The sequence below is a fragment of the Jaculus jaculus genome, chromosome 1 (genome assembly GCF_020740685.1).
Source record: "Jaculus jaculus isolate mJacJac1 chromosome 1, mJacJac1.mat.Y.cur, whole genome shotgun sequence".
Lineage (NCBI taxonomy): Eukaryota > Metazoa > Chordata > Mammalia > Rodentia > Dipodidae > Jaculus > Jaculus jaculus.
In genome coordinates, this window is record NC_059102.1 from 32,432,638 (window position 1) to 32,460,140 (window position 27,503).

The 27,503-nt window shown below is 48.7% G+C and overlaps 2 protein-coding genes across 4 annotated transcripts; one reads left to right on the forward strand and one right to left on the reverse strand.

Annotated features, from left to right (window-relative positions):
• Positions 1-27,145, reverse strand: Mfsd13a (major facilitator superfamily domain containing 13A). 3 transcript variants are annotated; one of them, XM_045141971.1, is made up of 9 exons: positions 27,110-27,145; positions 8,333-8,573; positions 7,861-7,943; positions 6,840-7,292; positions 6,580-6,703; positions 5,787-5,883; positions 4,871-5,042; positions 4,607-4,800; positions 1-800 (listed from the first exon to the last, which is right to left on the reverse strand). In XM_045141971.1, the coding sequence occupies exons 2-9, from the start codon at positions 8,498-8,500 to the stop codon at positions 538-540; spliced, it is 1,554 nt and encodes a 517-aa protein (XP_044997906.1). In that variant the 5' UTR covers positions 8,501-8,573; positions 27,110-27,145; the 3' UTR covers positions 1-537. The 3 variants fall into 3 exon arrangements, with proteins under 3 accessions (XP_044997906.1, XP_044997907.1, XP_044997905.1); XM_045141972.1 differs by lacking the exon at positions 27,110-27,145 and adding an exon at positions 20,143-20,198 and having other exon boundaries at positions 6,840-7,034; XM_045141970.1 differs by lacking the exon at positions 27,110-27,145 and adding an exon at positions 20,143-20,198.
• On the forward strand, positions 26,061-27,292 carry C1H10orf95 (chromosome 1 C10orf95 homolog). The gene is made up of 2 exons (XM_045146652.1): positions 26,061-26,147; positions 26,549-27,292. The coding sequence occupies exon 2, from the start codon at positions 26,597-26,599 to the stop codon at positions 27,290-27,292; it is 696 nt and encodes a 231-aa protein (XP_045002587.1). The 5' UTR covers positions 26,061-26,147; positions 26,549-26,596.
• The last annotated feature ends 211 nt before the right edge of the window (positions 27,293-27,503 follow it).

The following is a 27,503-nucleotide window of genomic DNA, read 5'->3' on the forward strand; positions in this document are numbered from 1 at the left end:
ACGGAAGACTAGGGGTTTAATCAGGCTAACAAAACCGCATGTCTAGAGTTTAGACGCCTGGTGGGGAGCGCGAAAGAGGGAGTATGGCATTTCGAGCGTAACCAAAGCAGAGAACCCTTTGAGAGAAACCACTAGAAGGGCAGAAGACGACAAGCAGCACTTACAGTGCGTGAGCTTCGCCTGACTTGGCAAAGGGAAGTAATCACAGTATCAGAAGTGGTTCCTGAGTCGGCCAGGGTGGCCAGGCCCGGCCAGGAGACGGAGGGCTGGACTTGCAGGCCCGCCCCTTCTGGTCTTCCTCCTGCCTCACAAGGAGAGGCAAGTCCTTGAGCACACATGGCCCAGCCCTTGCCGAGCTAAGTCAGCTGAAGAGGGCCACACCTCAGTGGCATTCCTGGCACAGCCCCCAAGAGCTCTTACTGGCCATCTGTCCTCCAGGCCGCACCCAGGGAAGATTGAGGGGCATGATGCCGACTGGGAAAAGTGGCTTGTATGTAGGGTGCAGTAGTAACTTCAGCAGTGTCCTTGCCACGCCTCTCACACCGTCTTAATGTCAAGCGTTTGAGCCTGTGCTAGGTTCTGCCGCTGGGCCTTGACCATGTGCAGCCGTCTCCCATGCAGCGTGAACTGCGACCAGGTGAAGAGCTGCAGCAGTGCACAGGTGATGGGCACCAGCACCAGCAGGTAGAAGCAGCCCTGGCGGAGCATTGGTGCCTGTGCTGGGGCTGGGGCCGGTGGCTCTGGCCATGGCTGGGTACTCCCCACAGGAGTCACTGTAGGCTGCTGGAAAAGGTCATGACCTGGAACAGTGGGTACAGAAAAAAACAGGAGTCAGGGCTGGAGAGATGGCTTAGTGGTTAAGACACTTGCCTGCAAAGCCAAAGGACCTAGGTTCTATGACCCAGGACCCATGTAAGCCAGATACACAAGGTAGTGCATGTGCCTGGAGTTCATTTGCAGTGGCTGGAGGCCCTGGCGTGCTCATTCTCTCTCTCTCCCTCTTGCTGCCTCTTTCTCTCTCAAAAAATAAATATAAAATAAAATAAACACGAGTCATCCCAGTTCCCTCTCTAAAGTTCACAGTGTGACATCTCAAACAGTATACTTTTAAGTATCCCACAATACAATGTTTTTGTTTTTGTTTTTTTGAGGTAGGGTTTCATTCTAGCCCAGGCTGACGTGGAATTCACTATGTAGTCTCAGGGTGACCTCAAACTCTTGGCAATCTTCCTACCTCTGCCTCCCCAGTGCTGGGATGCACCACCATGCCCAGAATCCACAATTCTTTTTTTTTTTTAAATATTTTTTGTCATATTTATTTCTTTATTTGAGAGTGACAGAGAGAGAGGGAAAGAAAGAGACAGATAGAAAGGGAATAGGCATGCCAGGGCTTACAGCCACTGCAAACGAACTCCAGATGCGTGCGCCCCCTTGTGCATCTGGCTAACATGGGTCCTGGGGAATCGAGCCTCGAACTAGGGTCCTTAGGCTTCACAGGCAAGCGCTTAACCGCTAAGCCATCTCTCCAGCCCTTTTTTTTTTTTTTTTAAATCAAAAGGTTACACACACACACACGTGTATGAGAGTGGGTGCACCAGGGCCTCTAGCCACTGCAAATGACCTTCAGATACATATGCCCTCCCCCTCCTCCTCCCCTCCCAGCACTTAGGAGGCAAAGGTAGGATCGCTGTGAGTTCAAGGCCAGCTTGAGAACACATAGTGAATTCCAGGTCAGCCTGGGCTACAGCCAGACCCTACCTTTAAAAAACAACAAAAAAGGGCTGGAGACATGGCTTAGCCATTAAGGCATTTGCCTGCAGAGCTAAAGGACCCAGGTTCAACTCCCCAGGACCCACATAAGCAGATATACAATTGCGTCTGGAGTTTGTTTGCAGTGGCTGGAGACCATGAGTGTCCATTCTCTATGTATCTATTTCAAATAAATTTTAAAATATTTTTATACATTTTTTTATTTATTTGTTTATTTATTTATGAGAAAGAGACAGATAGCGAGATAGAGAGAATGGGCACACAAGGGCCTCTAGCCACTGCACAGGAACTCCAGACACATGTGCCCTCTTACGCATCTGGTTTACGTGGGTCCTGGGGAATCGAACCTGAGACCTTAGGCTTTGCAGGCAACTGTCATACCACTAAGCCATTTCCCCAGCCCCCAATAAAAATACATTTTTTTAAATGGGAGGCTGGGAAGATTGCTCAGCAGTTAAAGGTGCTTGCTTGCTTGCAAAGCTTGCCAGCCAAGGTTGAGTTGCCCAACCATCTACATAAAGCCAGATGCAAAGAGTGATACATGCTGGGCGTGGCGGTGCACACAGTTAATCCCAGTCCTCAGGAGGCTGAAGTAGGAGGATCAAGGCTACTCTGAGACTACACAGTAAATTCCAGGTAGCCTGGGCTACAGCAAGGCCCTACCTCAAAAACCCAAAGCAACAACAACAAAATGGTGCATGTGTTCTGTGTTCCCAGCCTGGCTGGGTCCCTCACTACTTCTTAATCCTTTCTGGTCTGTTATTTGAAGGGGCTTCTATGTCTAATCTCTCACGTGTGTATGGAACTGTCCCAGCCTTTTCCTGGGTACCAATTTCCCCTAAATGAACTTCACAGATTATGATTTCTCCCTAAATAAGCCTAATAATTTATTTTAATGTGGTGCACATATGTGGCATTTGTTTGTAGTGACAAGAGACTCAGGAACAGTCCCCTATACGTACATACACACACACACATGCGCAAATAAATTTTTAAAAATCTTTATTTGGGCTGGAGAGATGGCTTAGCGGTTAAGCGCTTGCCTGTGAAGCCGAAGGATCCCGGTTCGAGGCTCAATTCTCCAGGACCCACGTTAGCCAGATGCACAAGGGGGCGCACACGTCTGGAGTTCGTTTGCAGTGGCTGGAAGCCCTGGCGCGCCCATTCTCTCTCTCTCTCTTTACCTATCTGCCTCTTTCTCTCTGTGTCACTCTCAAATAAATAAAATAAAAATGAACAAAAAATTAAAAAAAAAATTTTTTTATTTATGCCAGGTGTGGTGGCGCACGCCTTTAATCCCAGCACTAGGGAGGCAGAAGTAGGAGGATCCATGAGTTTGAGGCCACCCTGAGACTACATAGTTAATTCCAGGTCAGCCTGGACCAGAGTGAGACCCTACCTCGAAAAATCAAAAAAAAAAAAAAAATTTATTAGAGAAAGAATGGGTATGTCAGGGCCTTTAGCCATTGCAAATGAACTCCAGATGCATGCACTATGTGCATCTGGCTTACATGTGTTCTGGGGAGTCTAGCCTGGATCCTTAGGCTTCACAGGCAAGCGTGCCTTAACCACTAAGCCATTTCTCCGACACGATTTTTTTGTTTTGTTTTCCAAGGTAGGATTTCATTTTAGCCCTGTATGACCTAGAATTCACTATGTAGTCTCAGGGTGACCTCAAACTCATGCAATCCTCCTACCTCTGCCTCCCAAGTGCTGGCATTAAAGGCATGCATCACCATGCCCAGCTCTACACAAATTACATTTCATATATATATATTTGTTTTTGTTTTTTCAAGGTAGGGTCTCACTCCAGCTCAAGCTGACTTGGAATTCGCTATGTAGTCTCAGGGCGGCCCTGAAGTCAGTGATCATCCTCTTACCTCTCCCTCCTGACCGCTAGGATTAAACGCATGCGCCATCATACCGGGTTTCAATACAAATTCTTTTTAACTTTTTATTTTTATTCATTTATTTTGACAGAAAAAATGGGAAAGAGAGAGAGAGAGAATGGGCACGCCAAGGCCTTCAGCCACTACAAGTGAACTCTAGACGCATGTACCCCCTTATGCATTTGGCTAACGTCGGTCCTAGGGACCCAAACCTGGGTCCTTTGGCTTTGTAGGCAAACAGCTTAACCACTAAGCCATCTCTCCAGCCCACTTTACTCAGTCTCATCTCAGATCCTCCCAACACCTGGTTGCATGGACTTCCTGTTTCCTCTGCTTGTGATTCCTTAAAATCAGATCAAATCCTAGCGCGGTTCACACCTTGGAGGGGCCATCTCCCCATAATTTTCTGGTTTGTGTCATACTGGGATTGAACCAGAGCCTTACTAGGCACATACTCTATTCCCAGCCCTGCCCCCACCACCCCATTCACTACAGCACTGAGCTACCTCTCCCAGACAACAGTAAAAGTTCCATGATAGGGCTGGAGAGATGGCTTAGTGGTTAAGTGCTTGCCTGTGAAGCCTAAGGACCCCAGTTCGAGGCTCAATTCCCCAGGGCCCACGTTAGCCAGATGCACAAGGGGCTCACGCATCTGGAGTTCCTTTGCAGTGGCTAGAGGCCCTGGCGTGCCCATTCTCTATCTATCTGCCTCTTTCTCTCTCTGTCACTCTCAAATTAAAAAAAAAAAGTTCCATGATAGCAAAGACCTTGCCTGTCTTAACAGTTTCCTCCCTATCACCTACAGCAGAGCCTGCACAGAGCTCTGTGTCAACCTGTTGAATTAATAAATAAACTTATGATAAAATGAAGGCACGTAAGACCCAGTCCATGTGAGAAAGGCCATGATAGCCGCAGGCAGTTCAGGCCTCCTTCATTAGAGCCTTTACCTGTGTAGAAGCAGAGCAGCCACGTGCCCAGGAGCGGAGCAAAGGTCTGGCCTGGTTTGGTCACCAGGGCTACCATGCCAAAGAGAAGTGCTGAGGCTGCCTGTTGGCGGTGGTTTAGCACCAGGTCCTCATCCACCAAGTCTGTAACCACCAGGGTCAGCAGCTTACAGGTACCCTCAGTGAAGACACGGTTACTGCCAACGCAGATAAGGCAAGAGTAAGGAGATGAAACAGAGGCGTGGGGCAAGGGGAGGCAGGGCATACCTGGCAATGAAGATGCAGAGCAGGCCAGGGTGCTCTGGACCAGCCAACAGCATGAGCAGGCTAAGGCCTAGCTTGAGCAGGAAGAGTGCCCGAACCACAGCATAGACGCCCCAGCGCCGGCACAGGGGCAGGAAGTAGAGGTTGTTGAGATGAGGAGCAACATAGGAGATGCCTGGGAAAGAAAGCCCCATCTCGTTAGGGCCCTGCTGCAGCTGAAACAGCGACTGTAATTAGCTCGGGAGACGGTACAGCAGTTAAAGACACTTGCTTGTAAAGCTCATAGGCCCTGGTTTGATTCCCCAGTGCCGACGTATTGTTCAGAGCCCCTAAACGATTATGAGAAAGGAATAAAGGGCTGTGCATGTTCAGTATAGATGAACCTAATACTTTAAAAAATATTTTGTTTATTTATCTGAGAGAGAGAGAGAGAGAATGGGTGCACCAGGGCTGCTAGTCACTACAAATGAACTCCAGACACATGTGCCACCTTGTGCATTTGGCTTACATGGGTACTGGGGAATCAAACTTGGGTCCTTAGGCTTCACAGACAAGCACCTTAACCACTAAGCCTTCTCTCTAGCCCCTCCTAATATTTTCAATCTAAGGTTGATTAAATTCATGGATATAGAATTCACTGATAGGGCCAACTGTATAAATTATCATTACTTTACAAACAAGAGCAGCCCAAAGAGCTTAAAAAACACACAAAAGTCCACCCAGTGAATAAATGATCATGGTCAACACTGTGGGTCCTTGCTGCAAGCCAGACTGTGCATTGCGCTGCCTCTGGGTGGCACCATCACCAAGAAGATCCAGGTGAGGGCAGCCCTGCCTCCCACGCCCACCCCCATCTCAGAAAACAGCTGGCAGCCTGAAGTGCAAGGTTTTTGCATTGAGGCACCCTCTCCCCACTCACCCAACAAAAAGGAGCCAGTGGAGCGGGAGATGTGGTCAGACAACAGGTGCTCCAGGAAGAGGGGGAAGAAATTGCTGTTGAAGTGGCAGTGAAATACCTGCAGGCCAACAGGGCGGTGAGGAGGAGCCGGGAACAGACGGGAGCAGCTGCTCAGAGCCCTGGCCCCTGGCCCCACGTTCCCAAACATGGAACATGCCAAAGAAACCTAAAACGACATTCCTATTGCTTACCTAATTTTACTAAAAGTTAGAAGAGTAAAATGGCAATTAGAACAAGTTTTTAAATTTTTATTTATTTATTTATTTGAGAGGGAGAGAGAGACAGAAAGAGGCAGATAGAGAATGGGCTTCTAGCCACTGAGAAACGAACTCCAGACACATGTGTCACCTTGTGTATCTGGCATGCATGGGTACTGGAGAATTGAACCTGGGTCCTTAGGCTTCATAGACAAGCACCTTAACAACTAACCCATCTCTCCAGCCGCTTTTTTTTTTTTTTCCAACTGAAAATACCTTAATAAAACAAGTTTTGATACTGGGTGTAGTGGCATACACCTTTAATCCCAGTACTAGGGGGCTAAGGTAGGATCGCCATGCATTTGAGGCCAACCTGAAGCTACAGAGTGAGTTAAAGGTCATCCTGGTCAAGAGTAATACACTATGTTGGAAAAAAAATAAAATAAAATAAGCTGGGCATGGTGAGAATGAGACCCTACCTCAAAAATGCAAATAGTAAAAATTAAAAGTTTTTAAAAAACAGCCTCGAGAGCAGGGAAAAGAGATGCTCCTCATACCTGCACCAGGTCCATGCCCACGAACCACAAGAAGTTTTGATGGCGTGCCAGCTGCCGGAGGTACTGGCCCAAGGTGATGCTGCCCACTTCCTCAGCGCCCACCAGCAGCTCCTTGCCATTCAAGCTGTGGGTCAGAGGGGAGCAGAGGGCGGCTGGGACTAGGCCACAGTCAGCCCCCAAACCAGAGAAGCCACCTATGGGCCAGGGGACCAAGTGTTGAAATCAGGATTAGAACCTGGGGAGTCAGGGATAGTACTCACCCGCCATCCATGGCCAAGGCTGAACACCCTGAGTCCTTTCTGGTCGCCTCAACCCGCCGCCTCAGCAGTTGTGTGGCCCCCAGAAAGCCCAGCCCAGAGCCAGCAGCCAGTGCCACACAGAAGGCACGGAAGGAAGAGAAGTCTTCCTTGTTCCAAAAGGCATAGGAGGCAAAGACGGACAGGGAGCCAGCCGCACTGAAGAGGGAGCAGTAGAAGTTGAGATGGGTGCGGCCATGGGCTGACAGGGCCAGGTCGGCCAGCAAGGCATGATGATGGAGGTCCACGAGGGTCAGGAAGCCATCATAAAGGCACAAGCACAGCAAGAACTGCAGGCCAGCTGGAGCCCAGGGTACCCAGAATGCCAGGAACGACAGTGCCAACAGTGGCCCATGCCAGCCTAGCGCCTGCACCCGTGTCAGCACCACAGCCCTCGAGGAGAGCCCAGTGCCTGTTCTGTCAGGGAGAGGAAAATATTGGGAGGTGATCTTTCAGGCCCAGAAGACCCCAGTTCCCCTGCCTATGCCCAGGAGAAGGGATGGAAGCCCACGGTGTGGGACTCGCAACTGGATATACCCCAAGACCTCAGCCTCTCTCACTTGAGACTTGAGACAGCTCACCAGTAGATATATACACTCTCCTCACCTCTACCTCCCCACCACTGGGCTGGCAGGACTGCTGGCCAAAGGGCCGTGAGATGCCACTTCTCAGGGTTGGGGACAGTGATGGCCCAAGCAAGGAATGGGAAGAGAATTGGCCAGAAGCACCAGAGGGAGTTTGTAGCAGAGTCCTGAGCAGCCACACAAGCCAAGCTGGCGTCAATCCCTTCCCCTGGTCGGCAAGAGAAGGGTTCGTGGAGGCCACACATCCAATCTGCACAAGAGCCTGCCCAAGGCCTCAGGAAGGAGGATGGTCCATGCCCAACGCCACCACTGGCCTCTCGCCACCCCAAACACAGGCAAGGGCCCCACCAGTCCTGGGGAGCGAGGGATGGGGCTGGAGCAGTCATGACCAAGACACAAACCGGGGCCGGGAGCTGAGGAAATGGCGGTCACTGAGCCAGCCGAACAGGGGATCATTGAAGCTGTTCCAGAGGAGAAACACCGTCTGCAGGCAGAGGGAGATGGGCAGGAGGCTGCACGGGGCTCCCCGCGCCCATCCCCAGAGCCTGTGCTCATATTAGCGCCTCTGCCAAAGCCACTCTCCTGGCTGCTGGCTCGTGAAGCCTTGACACCGCGAGCAGCTGGTAAGTGTATCCAGCTGATTCGTGTACATGAGCGTCTGTATTACGTTATTTAGGAGCACAGAGAACAGCAGAGACCTAAGAGAGTGGCTAGGAGGGCTGTTCTAACCCCCTTCGGAGGAGTCATCAAGGCATCCAACACAGTTTTTTTCTGGCCGCGTCTTGATGGACAAAGTGACCAGTCCAGTACCAGCCATCACCTGCTTTGCAGCCATGCTTCCCATCCGGGCTGGCCACCCCTTGCCCAGCCTACCTCGCCAACCCAGAAAGAAATTTTGTTGATCTTATACACCGAGACAAAGGTGTCCACATAGTAGAGCAGGAACACATTGTGCAGGATGGTGGTGAAGAGAGCCAGTGAGCCATAGACCATGGCTGTGGGCAGGCCCGACAGCCAGGCCTGGGGCCGGGCCAGCCCCATGGCTGCCAGCCAGGCTCAGCCCCAGGAGCACTGAGGAAGGCTTATGGGCACAGGCATACTGGCCATTCTTGTCCTTTAGGAAGAAAGAGAAAGAGCCAGTTAGTAGTAAAGACCACAGCCAGCCTGGCTCCCAAAACAGTTCAGTTCTCTGAGAGACCTTTAATAATTCCTTTTCATTACAAACAAACAGATTAATTTCCAGGCTTGGGGTGTAGCTCAGTGGTTGAGTACTTGCCTAGGCCCTGGGTTCAGTCCCTGGCACTGGAAACATTTTGTTTTGGTTTTTCAAGGTAGAGTCTCACTCTAGCATAGACTGACCTGGAACTCACTACGTAGTCTCAGGGTGGCCTCAAGTTCATGGTGATCCACCTACCTCTGCCTTCTAAGTGCTGAGATTAAAGGCGTGTGCCACCCACTCCCAGCTTGCTTGCCTGCCTGCCTGCTTGCTTGCTTGCTTGCTTTCTTTCTTTCTTTCTTTCTTTCTTTCTTTCTTTCTTTCCTTTTTTTTTTTTAATGTATTTACTTATTTGCAAGCAGAGAGAGAAACAGAAGAGAGACGAAGTGGGTACACCAGGGCCTCCAGCCACTGAAAACAAACTCCAGAAGCAGGTGTCACTTTGCACATCTGCCTTTACATGGGTACTGGGGAACTGACCCCAGGTTATTAGTCTTTGCAGGCATTGAAAAAATTTATTTGTTTTTGTTTTTCGAGGTAGGGTCTCACTCTAGCTCAGGCTGACCTAGAATTCACTCTGTAGTCTCAGAGTGGCCTCGAACTCATGGTGATCCAACCTCTGACTCCCAAATGCTAGGATTAAAGGCATGTGCAACCACAGCAGGCAAAATTATGTTCTTATACCCACTTCCGTGGAGAGAAGGTCAGTATATAAAACAAAGCTATAGGGACTTCAGCAGAAACAATCCATACTGGGTATCACTCCTCTGGACTTCCAGGAGAACGAGATGGCCCGTGGGAAGAGAAGGCAGGCATCCAAGTACTAGGCCAGGTCAATGCTAGGGCAGGATGCTTACTATCTTCTAACATCTGCAAGAGGCACCCTTGACAGTCTGGATGTGACAATTTGGGACTTAGGCACACTGTGTACTTACCAGATAACCTGGGGCAAGTTACCCTACACCTTTAATTCTTTTTCTACAAAAAGGAAAAGGGAATGATTATGCCTACTCTGCCAAAGAACGTGAGGATGAGATGAGGCAGCTCACAGAATATGCTCGGTACATGGGGTGTGGTGGCACACACCTGCGATTCTAGCATTAGGGGGGCTGAGACAGTTCCAGGTCCGCCTGAGCCACATAGTGAGTCCCAGGCCAGCCAGGTTCCATAGTGAACCGTCTCAGATGTTCCTGGTATAATTATTACAAAACCCCTACTAAGTTTATGGCACTGTTAAAATTTCATAGAATAGCCCCAAGCCGGGCATGGTGGCTCATGCCTATACTGGTAACACTAGGGAGTCTGAGGATTCCTGTGAGTATGAGATTAGCCTGAGCTACAAGTTCTAGGTCAGCAAGGGCTAGAATGAAATTCTGTGTTTAAAAAAAAAAAATCAATCAGCCAGGCGTGGTGGCGCACACCTTTAGTCCCAGCACTTGGGAGGCAGAGGAAGGAGGATCACTGTGAGTTCGAGGCCACACCACTTTGAGATTACATAGTCAGCCTGAGCTAGAGTGAGACCCTACCTCGAAAAAACAAAAAAAAAAAGAAAAGAAAAATACTAAGTGTTACTGAACTCCAAAGCTTTTTGGGCCAATTATTTTCCAAAATCAAGTTCCCATGCACTGTTCTAGAAAATGGGAAAGACAGTATGATGATGTCTGCTTTATAAGAATGGTAAGATATGCATATACAGTTTTTTAAAAGATTTTATTTATTTGAGAAGGAGAAAGAGGGAGAGAGAGACAGAGAGAATGAGTATGTCAGGGCTTCCAGCCACTACAAAGGAACTCCAGATGCATGTGGCCCCTTGCATATGCACTATTTTTTTTTTTTTGTAATTTTTTGTTTGTTTGTTTTCTGAGGTAGGGTCTCGCTCTAGCTCAAGCTGACCTGGAATTCAGTATGTAGTCTCAGGGTGGCCTCGAACTCATGGCGATCCTCCTACCTCTGCCTCCTGAGTGCTAGGATTAAAGGCATGTGCCACCACACCCAGCTTTTTGTAATTTTTTTTTTTTTTTTATGAAAGAGCAAGCGAGACAGAGAGAGAGAGAGAGAAAGAGAGAGGGAGAGAATTAATATGCTAGCGCCTCCAGCCACTGCAATTGAACTCTAAATGTGTGTGCCACCTTGTGCGCACATGCGATCTTGTGTGCTTGCATCACTTTGTACACCTGGCTTACATGGGATCTGGAGTGTCATACATGGCTTCTCAAGCTTCACCTGCAAGTGCCTTAACCACTAAACCATCTCTCCAGCCCTCATATGCACTTTGATTCCAGAAATTCCATCTCAGGGAACTAAGCCAGAATATACATAGACATAGAGGTGTTCATGGCAGCAGCAATTTTAAAAACTATTTTATTCATTCACTTATTTATTTGATAGAAAGAAGTAGGCAGACAGAGAGAAAAAAATTGGCATGCCAGGGCCTCTAGCCAGTACAAATGAACTTCACATGCATGTGCCACTGTGGTGGTTTGATTCAGGTGTCCCCCATAAACTTCGGTGTTGTGAATGCTAGTTCCCCAGCTGATGGATATTTGGGAATTAATGCCTCCTGGAGGGAGTGTATTGTTGGGGGCGGGCTTATGGTTATTAAAGCCAGTTTCCCCAAGCCAGTGTTTGGCACACCCTCCTGTTGCTGTAGTCCACCTTATGTTGGCCAGGGGATGATGTCCACCCTCTGCTCATGCCATCGTTTTCCCCTGCCATCGTGGAGCTTCCCCTTGAGCCTTTAAGCCAAAATAAATCTCTTTTTCCCAGAAGCTGCTCTTTGTTGGGTGATTTCTACCAGCAATGTGAACCGGACTGCAACAGCCACCTTGTTGCATCTGGCTTTACATGGGTACTAGGAAAAAATTGAACCTGAGTCCTTTGGCTTTGTAGGCAAGTGTCTTAGCCACTGAGCCATCTCTCCAGCCCCTTGTTTGGTTTTTGTCATTTTGATTTTTTTCAAGGTAGGGTCTTGTGCTAGCACAGGCTGACCGGGAACTCACTCTGTATCTCCAGGCTGGCCTTGAATCATAGCCATCCTCCTACCTCTGCCTCTCAAGTGCTGGGATTAAAGGCGTGTGCCACCACACCCAGCTGGCACCAGCATTTTTCAATAGCAAAGAGCTGGATACAGCTCAAAAATGCAGCCAAGGGGCTGACCCAGCAAGCCCTTCAGAAAAGGCCACAGTTGAGCAACATGTGGCCCAGGGACACTGAGACTCAAGAACACACTGCATGGGAGAACAGGAGCTGGGGATGAAGCCCAGGTCAGCCTGGGCTAGAGTGAGACCCTGCATCAAAAAACAAAATTAATTAATTAAAAAATACTAAACACAACTTGCCTGCAAAACCTAATAACCTGGGTTCGATTCCCCAGTACCCATGTAAACTCATACGCATGAAGTAGTGGAGTTGTTTGCAGTGGCTAGAGGCCCTGGTGCACCTATTCGTTCTCTTTGCAAATAAATAAAATAAAATAAAAACTCTGAGCACATAAAGTGTGGTGATTGGGCTGGAAAGGTGTCTCAGTGGCTAAAGGTGCTTTCTTAAAATTGTTTTGTTTACTTTTATTTGTTTATTTGAAAGTGACAGACAGAGAATGAGGCAGAGAGAGAGAGAGAATGGGCGCGCCAGGGCCTCCAGCCACTGGAAACGAACTCCAGACACGTGCGCCCCCTTGTGCATCTGGCTAACGTGGGTCCTGGGGAATCGAGCCTTGAACCAGAATCCCTAGGCTTCACAGGCAAGCGTTTAACCACTACGCCATCTCTTCAACCCAAAGGCGCTTTCTTACAAGGCCTGACCACCTGGGTTCAATTCCTTAGCAACCATGTAATGCCGATGCACAAAGTGGCACAGCCATCTGGGGTTTGTTTGCAGTGACAAGGGGCCCTAGCAAGCTATATTTTCCCAATCTTTCGCTCCCTCTAGCAAATAAATAAATAAGCATACAGACATAAAAAGTGTGACCAGGGGGCTGGAGAGATGTCTTAGTGGCTAAGGTGCATGCCTGCAAAGCCTAAGGACCCCGGTTCGATTCTCCAAGTCCCATATAAGCCAGATGCACATGATGGGGCATACATCTAGAGTTTGTCTGCAATGGCTAGAGGCCCTGGCGCACCCATTCTCACTCTCTTTCTCTCTCTCCCTCTCTCTGTCTCTAATAAATAAATAAATAAAAATAAAACTTTTTTAAAAAAAAGTGTGGTAAAGGCTAGAGAGATGGCTTAGCAGTTAAGGTGCTGCCTGCAAAGCCTAAAGACACAGGCTCAATTCTCCAATACCCATGTAAGCCAGATGCACATGGTGGCACATGCATCTGGAGTTTGTTTGCAGTGGCTAGAGGCCCTGGTGTGCCCATTCTCTCCCTCTCCCCCATCAAATAAATAAAAATAAAATATTAAACTTGTGTTGTTGTTTTTTTAATCTGGTCGTGTCAAAACTTAAGAGCTGATGACAGGTGGAGTGCTCAGAGCTGCAGTAAGCTATAGGGGCCCCATTCCCTCCACACAGGATGGATGGGGGTTAAAGGAGAGGCTCTGGGGCCACAAAGCACATTGTATACCTCCATCACTACCTGTGACTCAAGTCAATGTGTCTCCCCGCCAATCTCAGAGCTCCAGTCAAGTCCCTACCTCTTGTTGAAGACTATTCCTACTCAAATGCCCAGTGACCTGCTCTTGTCAACAGTGAAGGAGAACCGCACACACAAGGGGTCCTCCTGCAATAGCGGGCTCCTTAAATCCACACTGGGACAAGGATAGAAGACATCAAAATATGACGAAACGGACAGGAAATGAGTTTTTGTCATTAGAAGGGTATGAGTTCAAATCGTTACTGTTTCCTCCTACAGTATATCTCAAATAGGTTATTTACTTTATTTAAAAAAATATTTTTATTTATTTATTTGAGAGAGAATGGGTATGCCAGGTCTTCCAGCCACTGCAAATGAACTCCAGACGCATGCACCACCTTGTGCATCTGGCTTACGTGGGTCCTGGGGAATCAATACGAGGTCCTTTGGCTTTGCAGGTAAGTGCCTTAACCACTAAGTCATCTCTCCAGCCCTCAAATAGGTTATTTACTATCATTGAGCCCTGGTTTCCTCACCTGAAAAATGGCGAAATAATGGCTATCTTCATAGGACTATGGCAAGGATCCAACTAATACTCAGGAAACCCAGAGCACCATGCCCAGCATATAAAAGGTGTGCAAAGACTAGCTTTTCTTCTTTTCTTTAAATATTTTATTTTATTTTTTTTTATAAGTTGGAGCTTTCTTTTTTTTTTAAATTGTTTTGTTCATTTTTATTTATTGAGAGTGACGGGGGGGGATGGGCATGCCAGGGCGTCCAGCCTCTGCAAACGAACTCCAGATGCGTGTGCCCCTTGTGCATCTGGCTAACAAGGGTCCTGAGGAATCGAGCCTCGAACTGGGGTCCTTAGGCTTCACAGGCAAGCACTTAACCGCTAAGCCATTTCTCCAGCCCTAAATATTTTATTTTTAATTATTTATTTAGCAGAGACAAAGAGGCAAAGAGAGGGACAGAGAGACAATGGGCACATCAGGGCATCCAGCCACTGCAAATGAACTCCATGTGCATGTGCCACCTTGTGCATCTGGCTTACATGGCGTGGTGATTTGATCCAGGTGTCCCTCATAAACTTAGGTGTTCTGAAAGCTAGGTTCCCAGCTGATAGAGATTTAGGAATTCATGCCTTCTGGAGGGAGGATATTGTTGGGAGTGGGTTTATGGGTGCTATAGCCAGTTTTCCCATGCCAATGTTTGGCACACTCTCCTGTCCCTGTTGTCCACCATATGTTGGCCAGGGGGTGACTCATGCTATCATTTTCCCTGCCATCATGGAGCTTCCCCTTGAGCCTCTAAGCCAAAATAAACCTCTTTTTCCCAGAAGCTGCTCTTGGCTGGGTGATTTCTACCAGCACTGTGAACCTGAATGCAACACATGGGTCCTGGGGAATCAAACCTGGGTCCTTTGGCTTTGCAGGCAAGCACTTTAACCATTAAGCCATCACTCACTCCAGTCCTTTTTTTTTTTTTTTTTCGAGGTAGGGTCTCACTCTGGACCAGGCTGACCTGTAATTAACTATGTAGTCTCAGGGTGGCCCCGAACTCACGGTGAGTCTACCTCTACCTCCTGAATGCTGGGATTAAAGGTGTGCACCACCGTGCCTGGCTTGTGGGTTTTTTTTGTTTTTTTTTTAGGTAGGGTCTCACTCTAGTCCAGGTTGACCTGGAATTCACTATGTAGTTTCAGGGTGACTTCAGCCTCCCGAGTACTGGGATTAAAGGCATATACCACTACAACTGGCCAAGACTACTAGCTTTTTCTTTTTCTTTTTCTTGTTTTGTTTTTTCAAAGTAGGGTCTTATTCTATCTATATTAGGCTGACCTGGAATTCACTATGTTGTCTCAGGGTGGCCTTGAACTCATGGTAATCCTCCTACCTCTGCCTGGCATGTGGCCACCATGGTGGGCTCTAGCTTTTACTTTCTTTTCTTTTTGGTTTTCTAAGGTAGGGAGGGTTTCATGCTAGTTCTGGCTGACCTGGAATTCATTTTGCATTTTCAGGATGGCCTCAAACTCACGGTGATCCTCCTACCTCTGCCTCCCTAGTGCTGGGATTAAAGGCATGTGCCACCACACCGCGGCTCTTTTTTTTTTTTTTAATGTATTTATTTATTTTATTAACTTGAGAGGGGGTAGATGGAAAAAATGGGCACACCAGGGCCTTTAGCCACTGTAAAGAAATCCAGACACATGCACCCCCTTGTGCATCTGGCTTACATGGGTCCTGGGGACTCAAACCTGGGTCCTTTGGCTTGGCAGGCAAACACCTTAACTGCTAAGCCATCTCTCTAGCCCTCTAGCTTTTTCTTAATCAGGGTCAAAACAAGGGAATATCCTGGTACTTAGGCCCTTTTTGAGTATGGGAGGTGGAGAAAAAGATGAGCACAGAAGGGAAAAATAGACCTTCTAGGAGCCAGAACACAAAGGAAGAATGCCAGGGATAAACCCCCATCACAGACTGCAGCTAGAACCAAAGCTACCAGTCCAAGTGAGCCAGCCCTGGGGAGGGAACTGGAAAGAGGGAGACAACAGTTCACAGGGAGGATCCTCCCACCTCAGCAGGGATTAAAGGCATACACCACCATACCTTGCCTCTTTTTTTTTTTTTTAAATTAATTTACTTATTCTCTAGCAGAGAGAGAAAATGAGAGAGGGAATGGGCACACCAGGGCCTTTTGTCAACCCCTTGTTTTATTTTGTTTGAGACATTGTCTAATTTGTAGCCCAGGTCAAATAATTTTTTTTTTTTTTTCAGTTTTTCGAGGTAGGGTTTTACTCTAGTCCAGGCTAACCTGGAATTCATTATATAGTGTCAGGGTAGCCTTGAACCACCTACCTCTGCCTCCCAGGTGCTGGGATTAAAGATATGCACCACCACGCCCAGCTTCAAATGAACTCTTCAATTGAACCCCACCTCCAGAAGTGCTGGGTCCACAGGCATGTCAACACCACCAATGAAAGTTGTCTTTTTGTTTGTTGTTTTTGTTTCTATAGGATCTCACTATGTAGCCCTGGCTGGCCTGGAACTCACTAATTTAAACCAGGTTGGCCTCAAACGTGAGACTATCTATCCTCTTGCCTCGGCCTCCCAAATGCTGGGATCATAGGGTTGAACTAAAATACCAGGCTGACTAAAGGTGTCCTTGTACTATCCGACATGAATGCCTCCAACTGCAGGCACATCCCAGCTCTTCTCCTAAGTCCTCTCTCAAATTCTTTATTTTTAAAAATTATTTCAGAGAAACAGAGAGTATGGATGTGCCAAGACCTCTTCAAACTGCTAACAAACTCCAGACACACTCAGCCCTTTGTGCATCTGGCTTTATGTGGGTACTGGGGAATCAGGCTTTGCAAGCAAGCACCTTTAATCCCTGAACTCCCTAGCCCCTCAAATTCTGGTTTTTTGTTTTGTTTTTTTTTTTTTTTGTTTCTTTTCCTTTTTTTTGAGGTAGCATCTTACTCTAGCCCAGGCTGACCTGGAAACACACTCTGTGGCTACAGGCTGGTTTCAAACTCACAGTGACTCTCCTACCATGTGCTATCATTCACAGCTAACTTTTTTTTTTTTTCATTTTTTTTTCCAAGGTAGGGTCTCACTCTAGCTCAGGCTGACCTTGGAATTCACTATGTAGTCTTAGGGTGACCTCGAACTCATGGCGATCCTCCCACTTTTGCCTTAACTTTTTAAGAAATAATCTTTTTTTTACTTTATTTATTTGAGAAGTAGAGAGAGTGAAATAGAGAGAGAGAGAGAGAAATAGGCACACCAGGGCCTTCAGCCACCTTGTGTATCTGGATTATGTGGGTAATGGGGAATCAAACCTGAGTCCTTTGGCTTTGGAGGCAAGCGCCTTAAGTGCTAAGCCATCTTTCCAGCCCTAACTTCTTTTTTTTTTCGAGGTAGGGTCTCACTCTAGCCCAGGCTGAACTGGAATTCACTATGTACTGTCAGGGTGGCCTTGAACTCACAGCAATCCTCCTACCTCTGCCTCCTGAGTGCTGGGATTAAAGGCATGCACCATCCATCATGCCCTGTTCCTAACTTCTTTTTTAAAATATTTTTAAATGTATTATTTATTTGAGAGAGAAAGAGGCAGAAAGAAAGAATGGGCGCACCAGGGCCTCCACTGCAAACGAACTCCACATGCATGTGCCCCCTTGTGCATCTGGCTGACGTGAGTCCTGGGGAATTGAACCATGGCCCTTAGGTTTCGCAGGCAAATGCCTTAACCGTTAAGCCACTTCCCCAGCCCCTAACTTCTTTTTTAATTTTTTTAAAAAAATTTGTTTATTTATTTTTTTTTAATTATTTATTTATTTGAGAGTGACAGACACAGAGAGAAAGACAGATACAGGGAGAGAGAGAGATTGGGCGCGCCAGGGCTTCCAGCCTCTGCAAACGAACTCCAGACGCGTGCGCCCCCTTGTGCATCTGGCTAACGTGGGACCTGGGGAACCGAGCCTCGAACCGGGGTCCTTAGGCTTCACAGGCAAGCGCTTAACCGCTAAGCCATCTCTCCAGCCCTTATTTTTATTTATTTATTTGAGAGTGACAGACAGAGAGAAAGAGGCAGAGAGAGAGAGAGAGAGAAAAGGCATACCAAGGCCATCAGCCACTGCAAAAGAACTCCAGATGCATGCGCCCCCTTGTGCATCTGGCTTATGTGAGTCCTGGGGAATTGAGTCTCGAACTGGGGTCCTTAGGCTTCACAGGCAAGTGCTTAACTTCTAATCCATCTCTCCAGCCCCCTACCTTCTTTTTTAAATGTGATCTCCACACTCTGATTTATGTGTTATCTTTTTTTTTTTTTTTTTTTTTTAAGAGAGAGAGAGAGAGAGAGAGGGAATTAGAGCCCAGGGCCTCAGCCACTGCAACTGAACTACAGATGCTTCTGCCACCTAATGGGCATGTACAACCTTGCACTTGCCTCACCTCTGTGTGTCTGGCTTACAGGGGATCTGGAGCAAGATTAAACATGGGTCCTTAGGCTTTGCAGGTAAATGCCTTAATTGGCATTTGCCTGTGAAGCCTAAGGACCCAGGATCGATTCCCCAGTACCCATGTAAAGCCAGATACACTAAGTGGCAATATAGCTGGAGTTTGTTTGTAGTAGCTAGATGCCCTAGTGCACCCATTCTCATTTTCTCTCTTTCCTTGCAACTAAGCAAATAAAATTTTAGAAAACAAACAAACAAACAAACTGTGGTCAGAACTTGGACCAGGTGTAGAAAGGGTCTAGACCAGAAGGAGTTTTGTAAGCCTCACTGTGATTCTATCAGTATTGACTGGAGTGGGAAGTGACAGGGTACATATCTCTGTTTGGAAGGAGTCCTCTGGCATCTTGCAAACCTCCCCCCCCCCCATCAAGGTTGCTGGGAGATTAAAAACTTATTAGAAAGAAGCCAGGTGTGTTAGCACCCATCTTTAATCCCAGCACTCAGGAGGCAGAGGTAGGTGGACTGTAGTGAGTTCGAGGCCACCCTGAGACTACATAGTGCATTCCAGGTCAGCCTGGGCTAGAATGAGACCCTACCTCAAAAAACAACAAAAAGAAAGAAAGGAAGGAAGAAAGGAAGGGAAAGTAATGACAATAATAGTATCCTTCTAACCTCAGAACAAACCTACTGTGTGTGTGTGTGTGTGTGTGTGTGTGTGTGTGTGTGTGTGTGTAAGGAAGGGGTGCTGATTGAATTGGAGAAGGAAACCAAGAATGCCAGGGAGGCCTGGGATGAAGGTCATCAGAAGCAGAGTTGGGTGCTTGCTACCTGTTCCCTTGAGAGGGACTAAGGACCAAGAGTAGTTACCTCAGAGCAGAAAAGCCTCTAAGAATAATTTAGCTGGGCATTGTAGGCATGCCTTTAATCCCAGCAGTCAGGAAGCAGAGGTAGGAGGACCACCTTGAGTTCGAGGCCACCCTGAGATTACATAGTGAATTCCAGGTCAGCCTGAACTAGAACGAGATCGTACCTCAAAAAAAAAAAAAAAAAAAAAAAGTAATATGGTATTCGGACCCCTGGGTCAGGTTTGAGTGCTATCATGAACTAGCCATCCAAGTCTTTCCACATCGGTGGAGAAAACTAAACGATTCCCTGTCTGATCTCAGGGGCATCAAATGAACAGGTGGAAGTTTAAATCACAATAGCTGGGCAAATATGAGAAGTGTCATTTGCTGGGTTTGTTCTGGTTCCGGCTTCACACGCCTCCCCACAGGGCAATTCACCCCCTGGGGAGCGACTGGGAGAACCTACTCTCTATCCCACTCCCCTCCTCAGGCTAGAAAGAAGCTTCTTCCACACTGGGGGCGGGGCTTTCTCCCTCCCTCACAGGTTACTATGGTGGTGTTGGAGGGTCAGCAGTCTAGCCGCAGAACCACCGAGCCCCTTCCAAACCCATCTTATGAACTGGGAATTAATTAACCCAGGGGCTTTTCACTCGCTAGTGCGCTGAAACACATTAAAAAATCACCCGGGATGTTTGCAAATACCGACACTCAGGCTTCACCCAGACCAGTAAATACGGATCTCAGGAGAGGATGCCCAGCATCGCCTAGCTTCCCAAGTAGCTCTATGCGGACGGGTCAATGAATGGATTCCAGCCTGACCCACTGCAGCGGGACCCCAGGAAGCTACCTACCCATTGTACCGCCTCTCCCCCACCACCGCCGAGGAATTCTGCAAGGATGCACCTTTGCCCCTTGAACCCAACGCCTCCTGACCCCCGAATCTCCTAGTCCACAACCTGACTCCGGTAAACAGTCCCCACGATTCTCAGATCGGGAAGCATTCCCGCTCCACCTCGGGACTGTAGTTTGTGTCAGAGAGGTCCCCGGTCCGGCAGACTCCTGCCCCCGAACCCCAGCCGCCCACCAGCAGCTCACCGCAAGCCTGCCAGGCGCTGCAGAATCCCGCGGCCGCGGAGCCAGGTGCGAGCCAGTGCGCCTGCGCGCACGCAGCCTCCGGCGTCCCGGCCTCGGCCCCCGCCCCCGCCCAGCGATTGGCCCGGCGCCGCTCTCCCGACCCCAGCTCCTGCAGGTGACGGCCTGAGGCTGCCATGGCCATGTTTGTCACGGGAACTTGCCCTTAGGGGCCCAAAAGAAGAAAAAAAAAAAAAAAAATACGTGAACAAACCGGGGCAAATTACCTGGATTCCTGATTCATCCCTTCTCTTTCACCTTCACCGAGGCTTACTGTCATTTCAACTCAACCACGTTTCTTTTGGGACGCTCCCCGTCCACATGCCAGTTGCATGCACTATCCTTCAAACCTGGTGGTTGCTTTGCATGGACAATGGAGTCAGTCAGTCCCTCCGACTCCCTAATGCCAGACTGAGAGCCCAGGAAGGGTGTATAAGGGTCCAGCCTGAGCTGTGGGGACAAGGGATCAGACCACAGGAGCCAAGGTAGGGAAGGTGAGACACAGGCATTAGGCCTTTACCTTAAAGCCATCCAGCCCAACCTCTTCAAGTCAGTAACAAAGAATAGGAGATGGAACAGCCCCCCACCCCCCCAAAAAAAAAATGAAATAAGAAAAATAAAATTGGCTAGGCAATTTGGTCTAAAAGCAAGAAATGTCGTCGAGCCGGTAAGAGAGGATCCGGTTCTTCTTCCTCATCCTCCAATCAACCCCCAATCAAAGGAGTCCACACCACTTCCACCTTGTGGAGGCCACAGTGTCTCAAGAGCCTGGTTTTTCCCCTAACTCTTTCCCTAAAGGTGTTCCTCTTCCTTAGACACCAGGCTAAGGAAAACTGCAAGGCCCCTAAACACCTAGCATGGGACCTGGACTGAACAGATCAAGCCCCATCCAAGTAAAGCATTATTACTATTAAAAAAAAAGGGGGGGGTATAATAGTAATAAAGTTTGTATTTGGGGCTGAAAAAAAGGGGGCCCTGGTGTGGTGGGGCATGTCTTTAATTACAGCAGTCGGGAGACAGAGTAGGAGGATCAGCATTGAGTTTGAGGCCACCCTGAGACTACATAATGACTTCCAGGTAAACCTGGGCTACAGTGAAACCCTACCTCGAAAAACAAAAAAATGGGGGCTGGAGAGATAGCTTAGCGGTTAAGGCGCTTGCCTGCAAAGCCAAGGGACCTCGGTTCGATTCCCCAAGGCTTACTTAAGCCAGATGCACAAGGTGACATATGCATCTGAAGTTCGTTTGCAATGGCTGGAGGCCCTGGTGCACCCATTCCCTCTCTTGCCCTGCAATAAATAAATAAGCTTTTTTTAAAAATAACAAAGACAAAAAAAAAAAAAAAAAAGGACTTGACTGGGAAGCCCAAGGACCCTGGTTCGATTCTCCAGTATGCATGTAAGCTAGATGCACACAGGTGCATGCATCTAGAATTCGTTTGCAGTGACTGGAGGTCTGGTATACCCATTTTCTCTTCTCTATCTGCCTCCTTCTCTCTCTCACCCTCAAATATATTTTTTTTAAATGGGGCCTGGAGAGATGGCTAGTAGCTAAAGCACTTGCCTACAAAGTCAAAGACCCAAGTTAAATTCCCCAGGACCCATGTAAACCAGATGCACAAGGTGGCACATGCATCTAGAGTTCACTTACAGAGGTTAAAGGCCCTGACATGCCCATTCTCTTCCTCCCCTCCTTCTCCTTTTTCTCTCTCAAATTAAAAAAAAAAAAAAAAAAAAAATAGGCCAGGCGTGGTAGTGCATGCTTTTAATCCCAGCACTTGAGAGGCAGAGGCAGGAGGATCACTGTGAGTTTGAGGCCAGCCTGAGACTACATAATGAATTCCAGTTCACCTGAGGCTAAAGTGAGACCCTACCTCAAAAAAATAAAATAAAAATCCTGCCAGGCATGGCGACTCACATTTGTAATCCCAGCACTGGAGAAAGGCAGGAGGATCAGGAGCTCAAGGCTATCCTTTGCTCCTCAACTTTATACTGGTTGAGGCAGCCTGAGCTGAGACAATTTGTGCATTGTTGGTTCATTGACTAATGCCTGTTTTGTTGTTAGCAATCTTTCTGCAACAAGACTATTGTCCCCTTTCTCCTTTGTGACAACAGAACAAAGGGACCTCCCACAACAAATTGTCCAGCAACATAGGAGACTGTTTAACCAGACCCTGAGATCCCTCAGGGAAACCCACAGACCTTGCTTCAGTACGCACAATCCACCAGACTATCTCATTTCTATCCTCTCCCATCCTTCTCCTTAAGACCCACTTCTCTCACCTTCTGTGTCTCCCTGTTCTGGAACAACCCATCTGAGAATCCGAGTACCTGTCCCACAGAGCCCTAAGATGGAAGAGTGAGTAGACAGAGCCAAGAATGCTAAGAGTGAAATTTATTCCAAGATTTACTGTGGGGGCGGAAGGAAGTGAGACCAACTGGATCCCTGTAATTTTAGTCAGATGGAGTGGCATACATAATTTTTAGGACAAAAGTGACTTCATCCTAACCAGAAAATCCCTACTTCACCTTTCCCTAGTGTGAGTCCAGCACAGCAGTGGCTCTAGCAACTGGCTGTAAAGCTCCACTTTGTAACTTGCTGGGAAATTATGCAGGAAAAACTGACTAGGGGCTGGAGAGATGGCTTAGTAGTTAAGGGAACACCTACAGACCTGAGTTCAATTCCCCAGTATCCACACAAAGCCAGATGCACAAAGTGGTGCATGCATCCGGAGTCTGTTTGCAGGGGTGGGAGGCCCTGGCACACCCATTCTATCTCTGCTCACAATAAATGTATAAATTTTTTAAAAATTTTTTGGTCATTTTTATTTTAGTTGTGAGCGACAGAGAAAGAGGCAGAGAAAGAGAGAGAGAGAGAGAGAGAGAGAGAGAGAGAGAGAGAACGGGTGCGCCAGGGCCTTGAGCCACTACAAACGAACTTCAGATGCGTGCAACCCCTTGTGCATCTAGCTAATGTGGGTCCTGGGGAATCGAGACTTGAACCGGGGTCCTTAGGCTTCACAGGCAAGTGTTTAACCACTAAGCCATCTCTCCAGCATATATATATATATTTTTTTTTTTTTAACCTGACTAGGGTTATCCCAGGGCAATCAAGATATTGTTACAACTCAAAGTATCTACTGTTGTGTCAAACTCAACCTATATGCCCTGCCTAAACCACGTTTGCGTCTTCAAGATTTGAGCAATTGCTAAGACCCCTTCTGCTCTAGAATGCCCTCTTATCTCAAAGGTGGTCATTTCTTTCCCATCCTCCACTGACATTTTCTGGGCTGTGAGGACAGAGGGCTAAACTTCAGCATTCAGTCCTGTGTAAATTTGCTAAAGGAATATTCCCCTGCTCTTCCGTCTCTGGCTAGTGTATGCCTTCATTTCAAAGCCAACCCTGAGTTTTTCCTTAGCCATTCCTGGGAGTGGAATGGGAAAATGGTGGGAGAGAGGTAAGAGACTAGCCCTGCGGAAAGAATGTAAGAGCCCAAAGGAGGGTAGGACTCCTTACAACATGCTCCCCCCAGACACAAAATGGCCTGCATATCCATGACCTCACAGTGCCTCACACTACCTACCCAAGACCATCAAAAGAGGAGGAAAAGATCATGACATCAAAATAAAAGGGAGGGCTGGAGAGATGGCTTAGCGGTTAAGCACTTGCCTGTGAAGCCTAAGGACCCCGGTTGGAGGCTCGGTTCCCCAGGTCCCACGTTAGCCAGATGCACAAGGGGACGCACGCGTCTGGAGTTCGTTTGCAGAGGCTGGAAGCCCTGGTGCGCCCATTCTCTCTCTCTCCCTCTGTCTGTCTTTCTCTCTGTCACTCTCAAATAAATAAATAAATAAATTTAAATAAATAAATAAATAAAAGGGAGACTGATTGAGATGGGGAGGGGATATGATGGAGAATGGAGTTTCAAAGGGGAAAGTGGGGAGAGGAAGGGTATTACCATGGGATATTTTTTATAAACATGGAAGTTGTTAATAAAAATTTTTTGGGAAAAAAAAAGAAGAGATTAGCCCTGGAAGTGGCCTAGTTAGTAGGAAAGACCTTGGACCTTTCATGTTGCAGTTTTTAAGGTCCCTGTGGTTACACTGTGAGGTCCTGCAGCATTCTGACTTTAGCTACAATGTAATCAGTAGCTGGTTTATGTCAGCACTAGGGCAGGGCTATTTTATTATCTCTAGTTTCTCTTCTTGGTTGCCAAGCACAGAGCTAACTTGGAGGACCTTGTGGTGCCACTGGCCGCTACATTACCTACCCGGCATGAGTCCCTGAACCTGAGACAATTGATACACAAACACTCTGTTCTTGAAACTCACCTGTCTTAGTTTCTGCCTCCTTGTTCCAGGGTCCACCATGTGCTGCTCTGTAAGAACTCCTCTTTCTCTTTGGGACACTTTCGTCCTAGGCTTCTGACCCTACCTTGAAAACCCAAATATATATACATATATTTGGAGGGCTGGAGAGACAGCTCATTGTTTAAGGCGCTTGCCTGCCAAACCCAATGACCTGAGTTCAATACCCACATAAGCCAGATGCACAGGGCTGTGCATGTGTTGAATTCGCTTGTGGAGGCTGGAGGCCCTTGTGTGCCCATACTCTCTCTCTTCTTGCAAATAAATAGATAAAATATTTTTAAAAAAAATAGGCTGGGAGTGGTGGCGCACGCCTTCAATCCCAGCACTCTGGAGGCAGAGGTAGGAGGATCGCCATGAGCTCAAGGCCACCCTCCAACTATATAATGAACTCTAAATCAGCCTGAACTAGAGTGAGACCCTACCTTGAAAAACCAAAAAAAAAAAAAAAGAAAGAAAAAGGGCTGGAGAGACGGTGTCGCGGTTAAGCGCTTGCCTGTGAAGCCTAAGGACCCCGGTTGGAGGCTCGGTTCCCCAGGTCCCACGTTAGCCAGATGCACAAGGGGGCGCACGTGTCTGGAGTTCATTTGCAGAGGCTGGAAGCCCTGGCGCGTCCATTCTCTCTCTCTCTCCCTCTATCTGTCTTTCTCTCTGTGTCTGTCGCTCTCAAATAAATAAATAAAAATTAAAAAAAAAGAAAAGAAAAAGATGCCGAGGAGAAAACAAGTGTGTATTATTGATATAAGCAATAACACTCGAATTAGCTTAAGTCAAAGGAAAGAGAGAGAGGGAGGGGAGAGAAGGGGAAGGAGAGAAAGGGAAGGAAAGGAATTCTGGATAACTGTAAAGGCCACGACTCAGGTTATCAGGACACAATTGCTTTTCCTGTCCCCTGGCTCCACTTCTGTGGATCCACACTCCACAATCTGCCAGTGAGGCCTTTCCTCTACTACACAGACTGCAATCCTTTTAGATTTCTGTCCCAGGGAAAGAAAGTGCTTCTTTGGGGGCTGCGGAAATGGCTCAGCAGTTAAAGGCACTTACTTGCAAAGCATGACGGTCCAGGTTTGAGTCCCCCAGCACCCACATAAAGCCAGATGCACACAAACTGGCACATGTCTGGAGTTTGTTTGCACTGGCAGGAGGCCCTTTCATGGCCATATTCTTCTCCCCTCTTCCCTCCTCTCCCTCCCCAACCAGGAGTGACTTGGATCCCTGTGGGGAAGCCAGAACAAGTGTATTGATACAGTGCCAAGTGTGCAGGAGTTTCTGTTTGGGTAGCCTAGCACATCGTGTGGGCCTGGGTGCTTAGGGTCTGGGGACAAGGAGCTCACTTGATTGGAAAGGGAGTAGAAGACACTGTCAAGAATGTTCTGGGGAGTGCATACTGAGCAAGGGGCCACTATACTTGGGCTCAGTCGGTCTAGACAGACAGACTAGCAGCCAGCCAGCTCAAGGTGTTTCCCTTTGCCTGGCAACTAGGAGGTGTGGCTGAGGCAGAGCATGGATGGAGTCCAGCAGCTCAACTGAAAAGCTGTGACGAGGAACTCCATTCTGGACGACCTAATTCCCCCAAACGCTGGAGACCACCATCCGCTAAACGAGGTGAGTGCGTAGTCACTGGGAAGAGCCAGTCAGGGGGCTTGAAAAAACTGTATGCCCAATGTGTGAGCCTTGCTCTAAATTAAGAAATGAGGAGGTGGGGGGTTGCACTACTTCCTGACTTAGGACGTGTTCCAAAGTCCATGAAGCAGGCAGACATACGAGACCCCCTAATCTAAAGCACAACCCAAGACCCAGTGACAGGTGGTGGTAAGAATCAAGTAAGGCCGGGGCGTGGTGGCACACTCCTTTAATCCTAGGAGCCCGTAGTTCGAGGCCACCCTGAGACTACATAGTGAATTCCAGGTCAGCCTGGACTAGAGTGAGACCTCACCTCAAAAAGAAAAAAAAAAAACAAAAAACAAGAATGATTAAGTATGTAACCACGCACCTCTCTACCACAGGTCTGTACGAAGAAGAGGGCCCAGTAAAAATGCCCGCTACCTGAGGTCATGTACCTATACGGCTGCGTGCCGTTCGTGGAGGGCATCGGGCCTGTGCCGCAGCCCCTCGCCTGCGCCTATCTGCCGGCTCCCCTGCTGCGGCTGCCGCCCATCCAGACCCACAACTTCTGCAGCCGGCCGGTGAGCCTGCCCGCGGCCGAGCGCACGGGCGCGCGAGAGTTCCACTGCTTCTACGGCGCGGGCGCGGCCCCGCCGCCCTGGTGGGCCTGCCCGCCGCCCTGGGCCGGGGCGCTGGGCTCGCCGTTCCCCGCCGCGGGCGCTCCGGGGCCGTCGCAGCAGCAGCAGCAGCAGCAGCAGCAGCAGCAGCAGCAGCAGCAGCAGCGGGCAACGGCGGGCGACCGCTGCGCGCCGTGGCCGGAGGGCGGCAGCGTGCAGGCCGAGCTGCGCTGGGGGCGCGTGGAGCGCACGCGGGGCCCGCGCCTGCCGCTGCCGGACGTCGTACGCCGCGAGCTGCGGCGCGCGTACGGCACGTACCCGCGCACCGACGTGCGCGTCACTCACCGCGGCGGAGAGTTCCTGCTGCAAGCCGCTCCGCGCGCGGGCGAGCCCGAGTACCGGGTACGCAGGCGCGTGCTGCGCCGGCCCGGCAGCAGCGATAGCGGCGGCGGCGGCGGCGGGGTCGCCCCGCCAAGAAGAGGAGAGAGCCGAGCTGAGCGCGCCGCGGGGCCTGGCGCGGCCCGGTGACGGCACCGCGCGGCCCTCGGTCCCCACGCCGGCCGCGCGGAGGCGGTGATCGGTGCCCGAAGCCGGATGCGCTAGCTTCTGCTTTTGGTTTCCCCTCTCGGGGATGTCACAGCATCACCCCCTTTGGCCTACACACCTTGCTCGACAGTTCGAGAAGGGGTCCCTAAGAACTGTTCCTCTTTACTTCCATATCCTTTTTTTTTGGGGGGGG

Excerpts from the sequence above, each read along its gene's own strand:
- Mfsd13a (XM_045141971.1), bottom strand. The coding sequence starts at position 8,500 with ATGGGGCTGGCCCGGCCCCAGGCCTGGCTGTCGGGCCTGCCCACAGCC. Across the intron at positions 5,884-6,579 it reads TGGGCATGGACCTGGTGCAG|GTATTTCACTGCCACTTCAA; the intron begins GTATGAGGAGCA and ends GTTGGCCTGCAG. Across the intron at positions 4,801-4,870 it reads CTCTGCATCTTCATTGCCAG|TAACCGTGTCTTCACTGAGG; the intron begins GTATGCCCTGCC and ends CTGCGTTGGCAG.
- C1H10orf95 (XM_045146652.1), top strand. The coding sequence starts at position 26,597 with ATGTACCTATACGGCTGCGTGCCGTTCGTGGAGGGCATCGGGCCTGTG.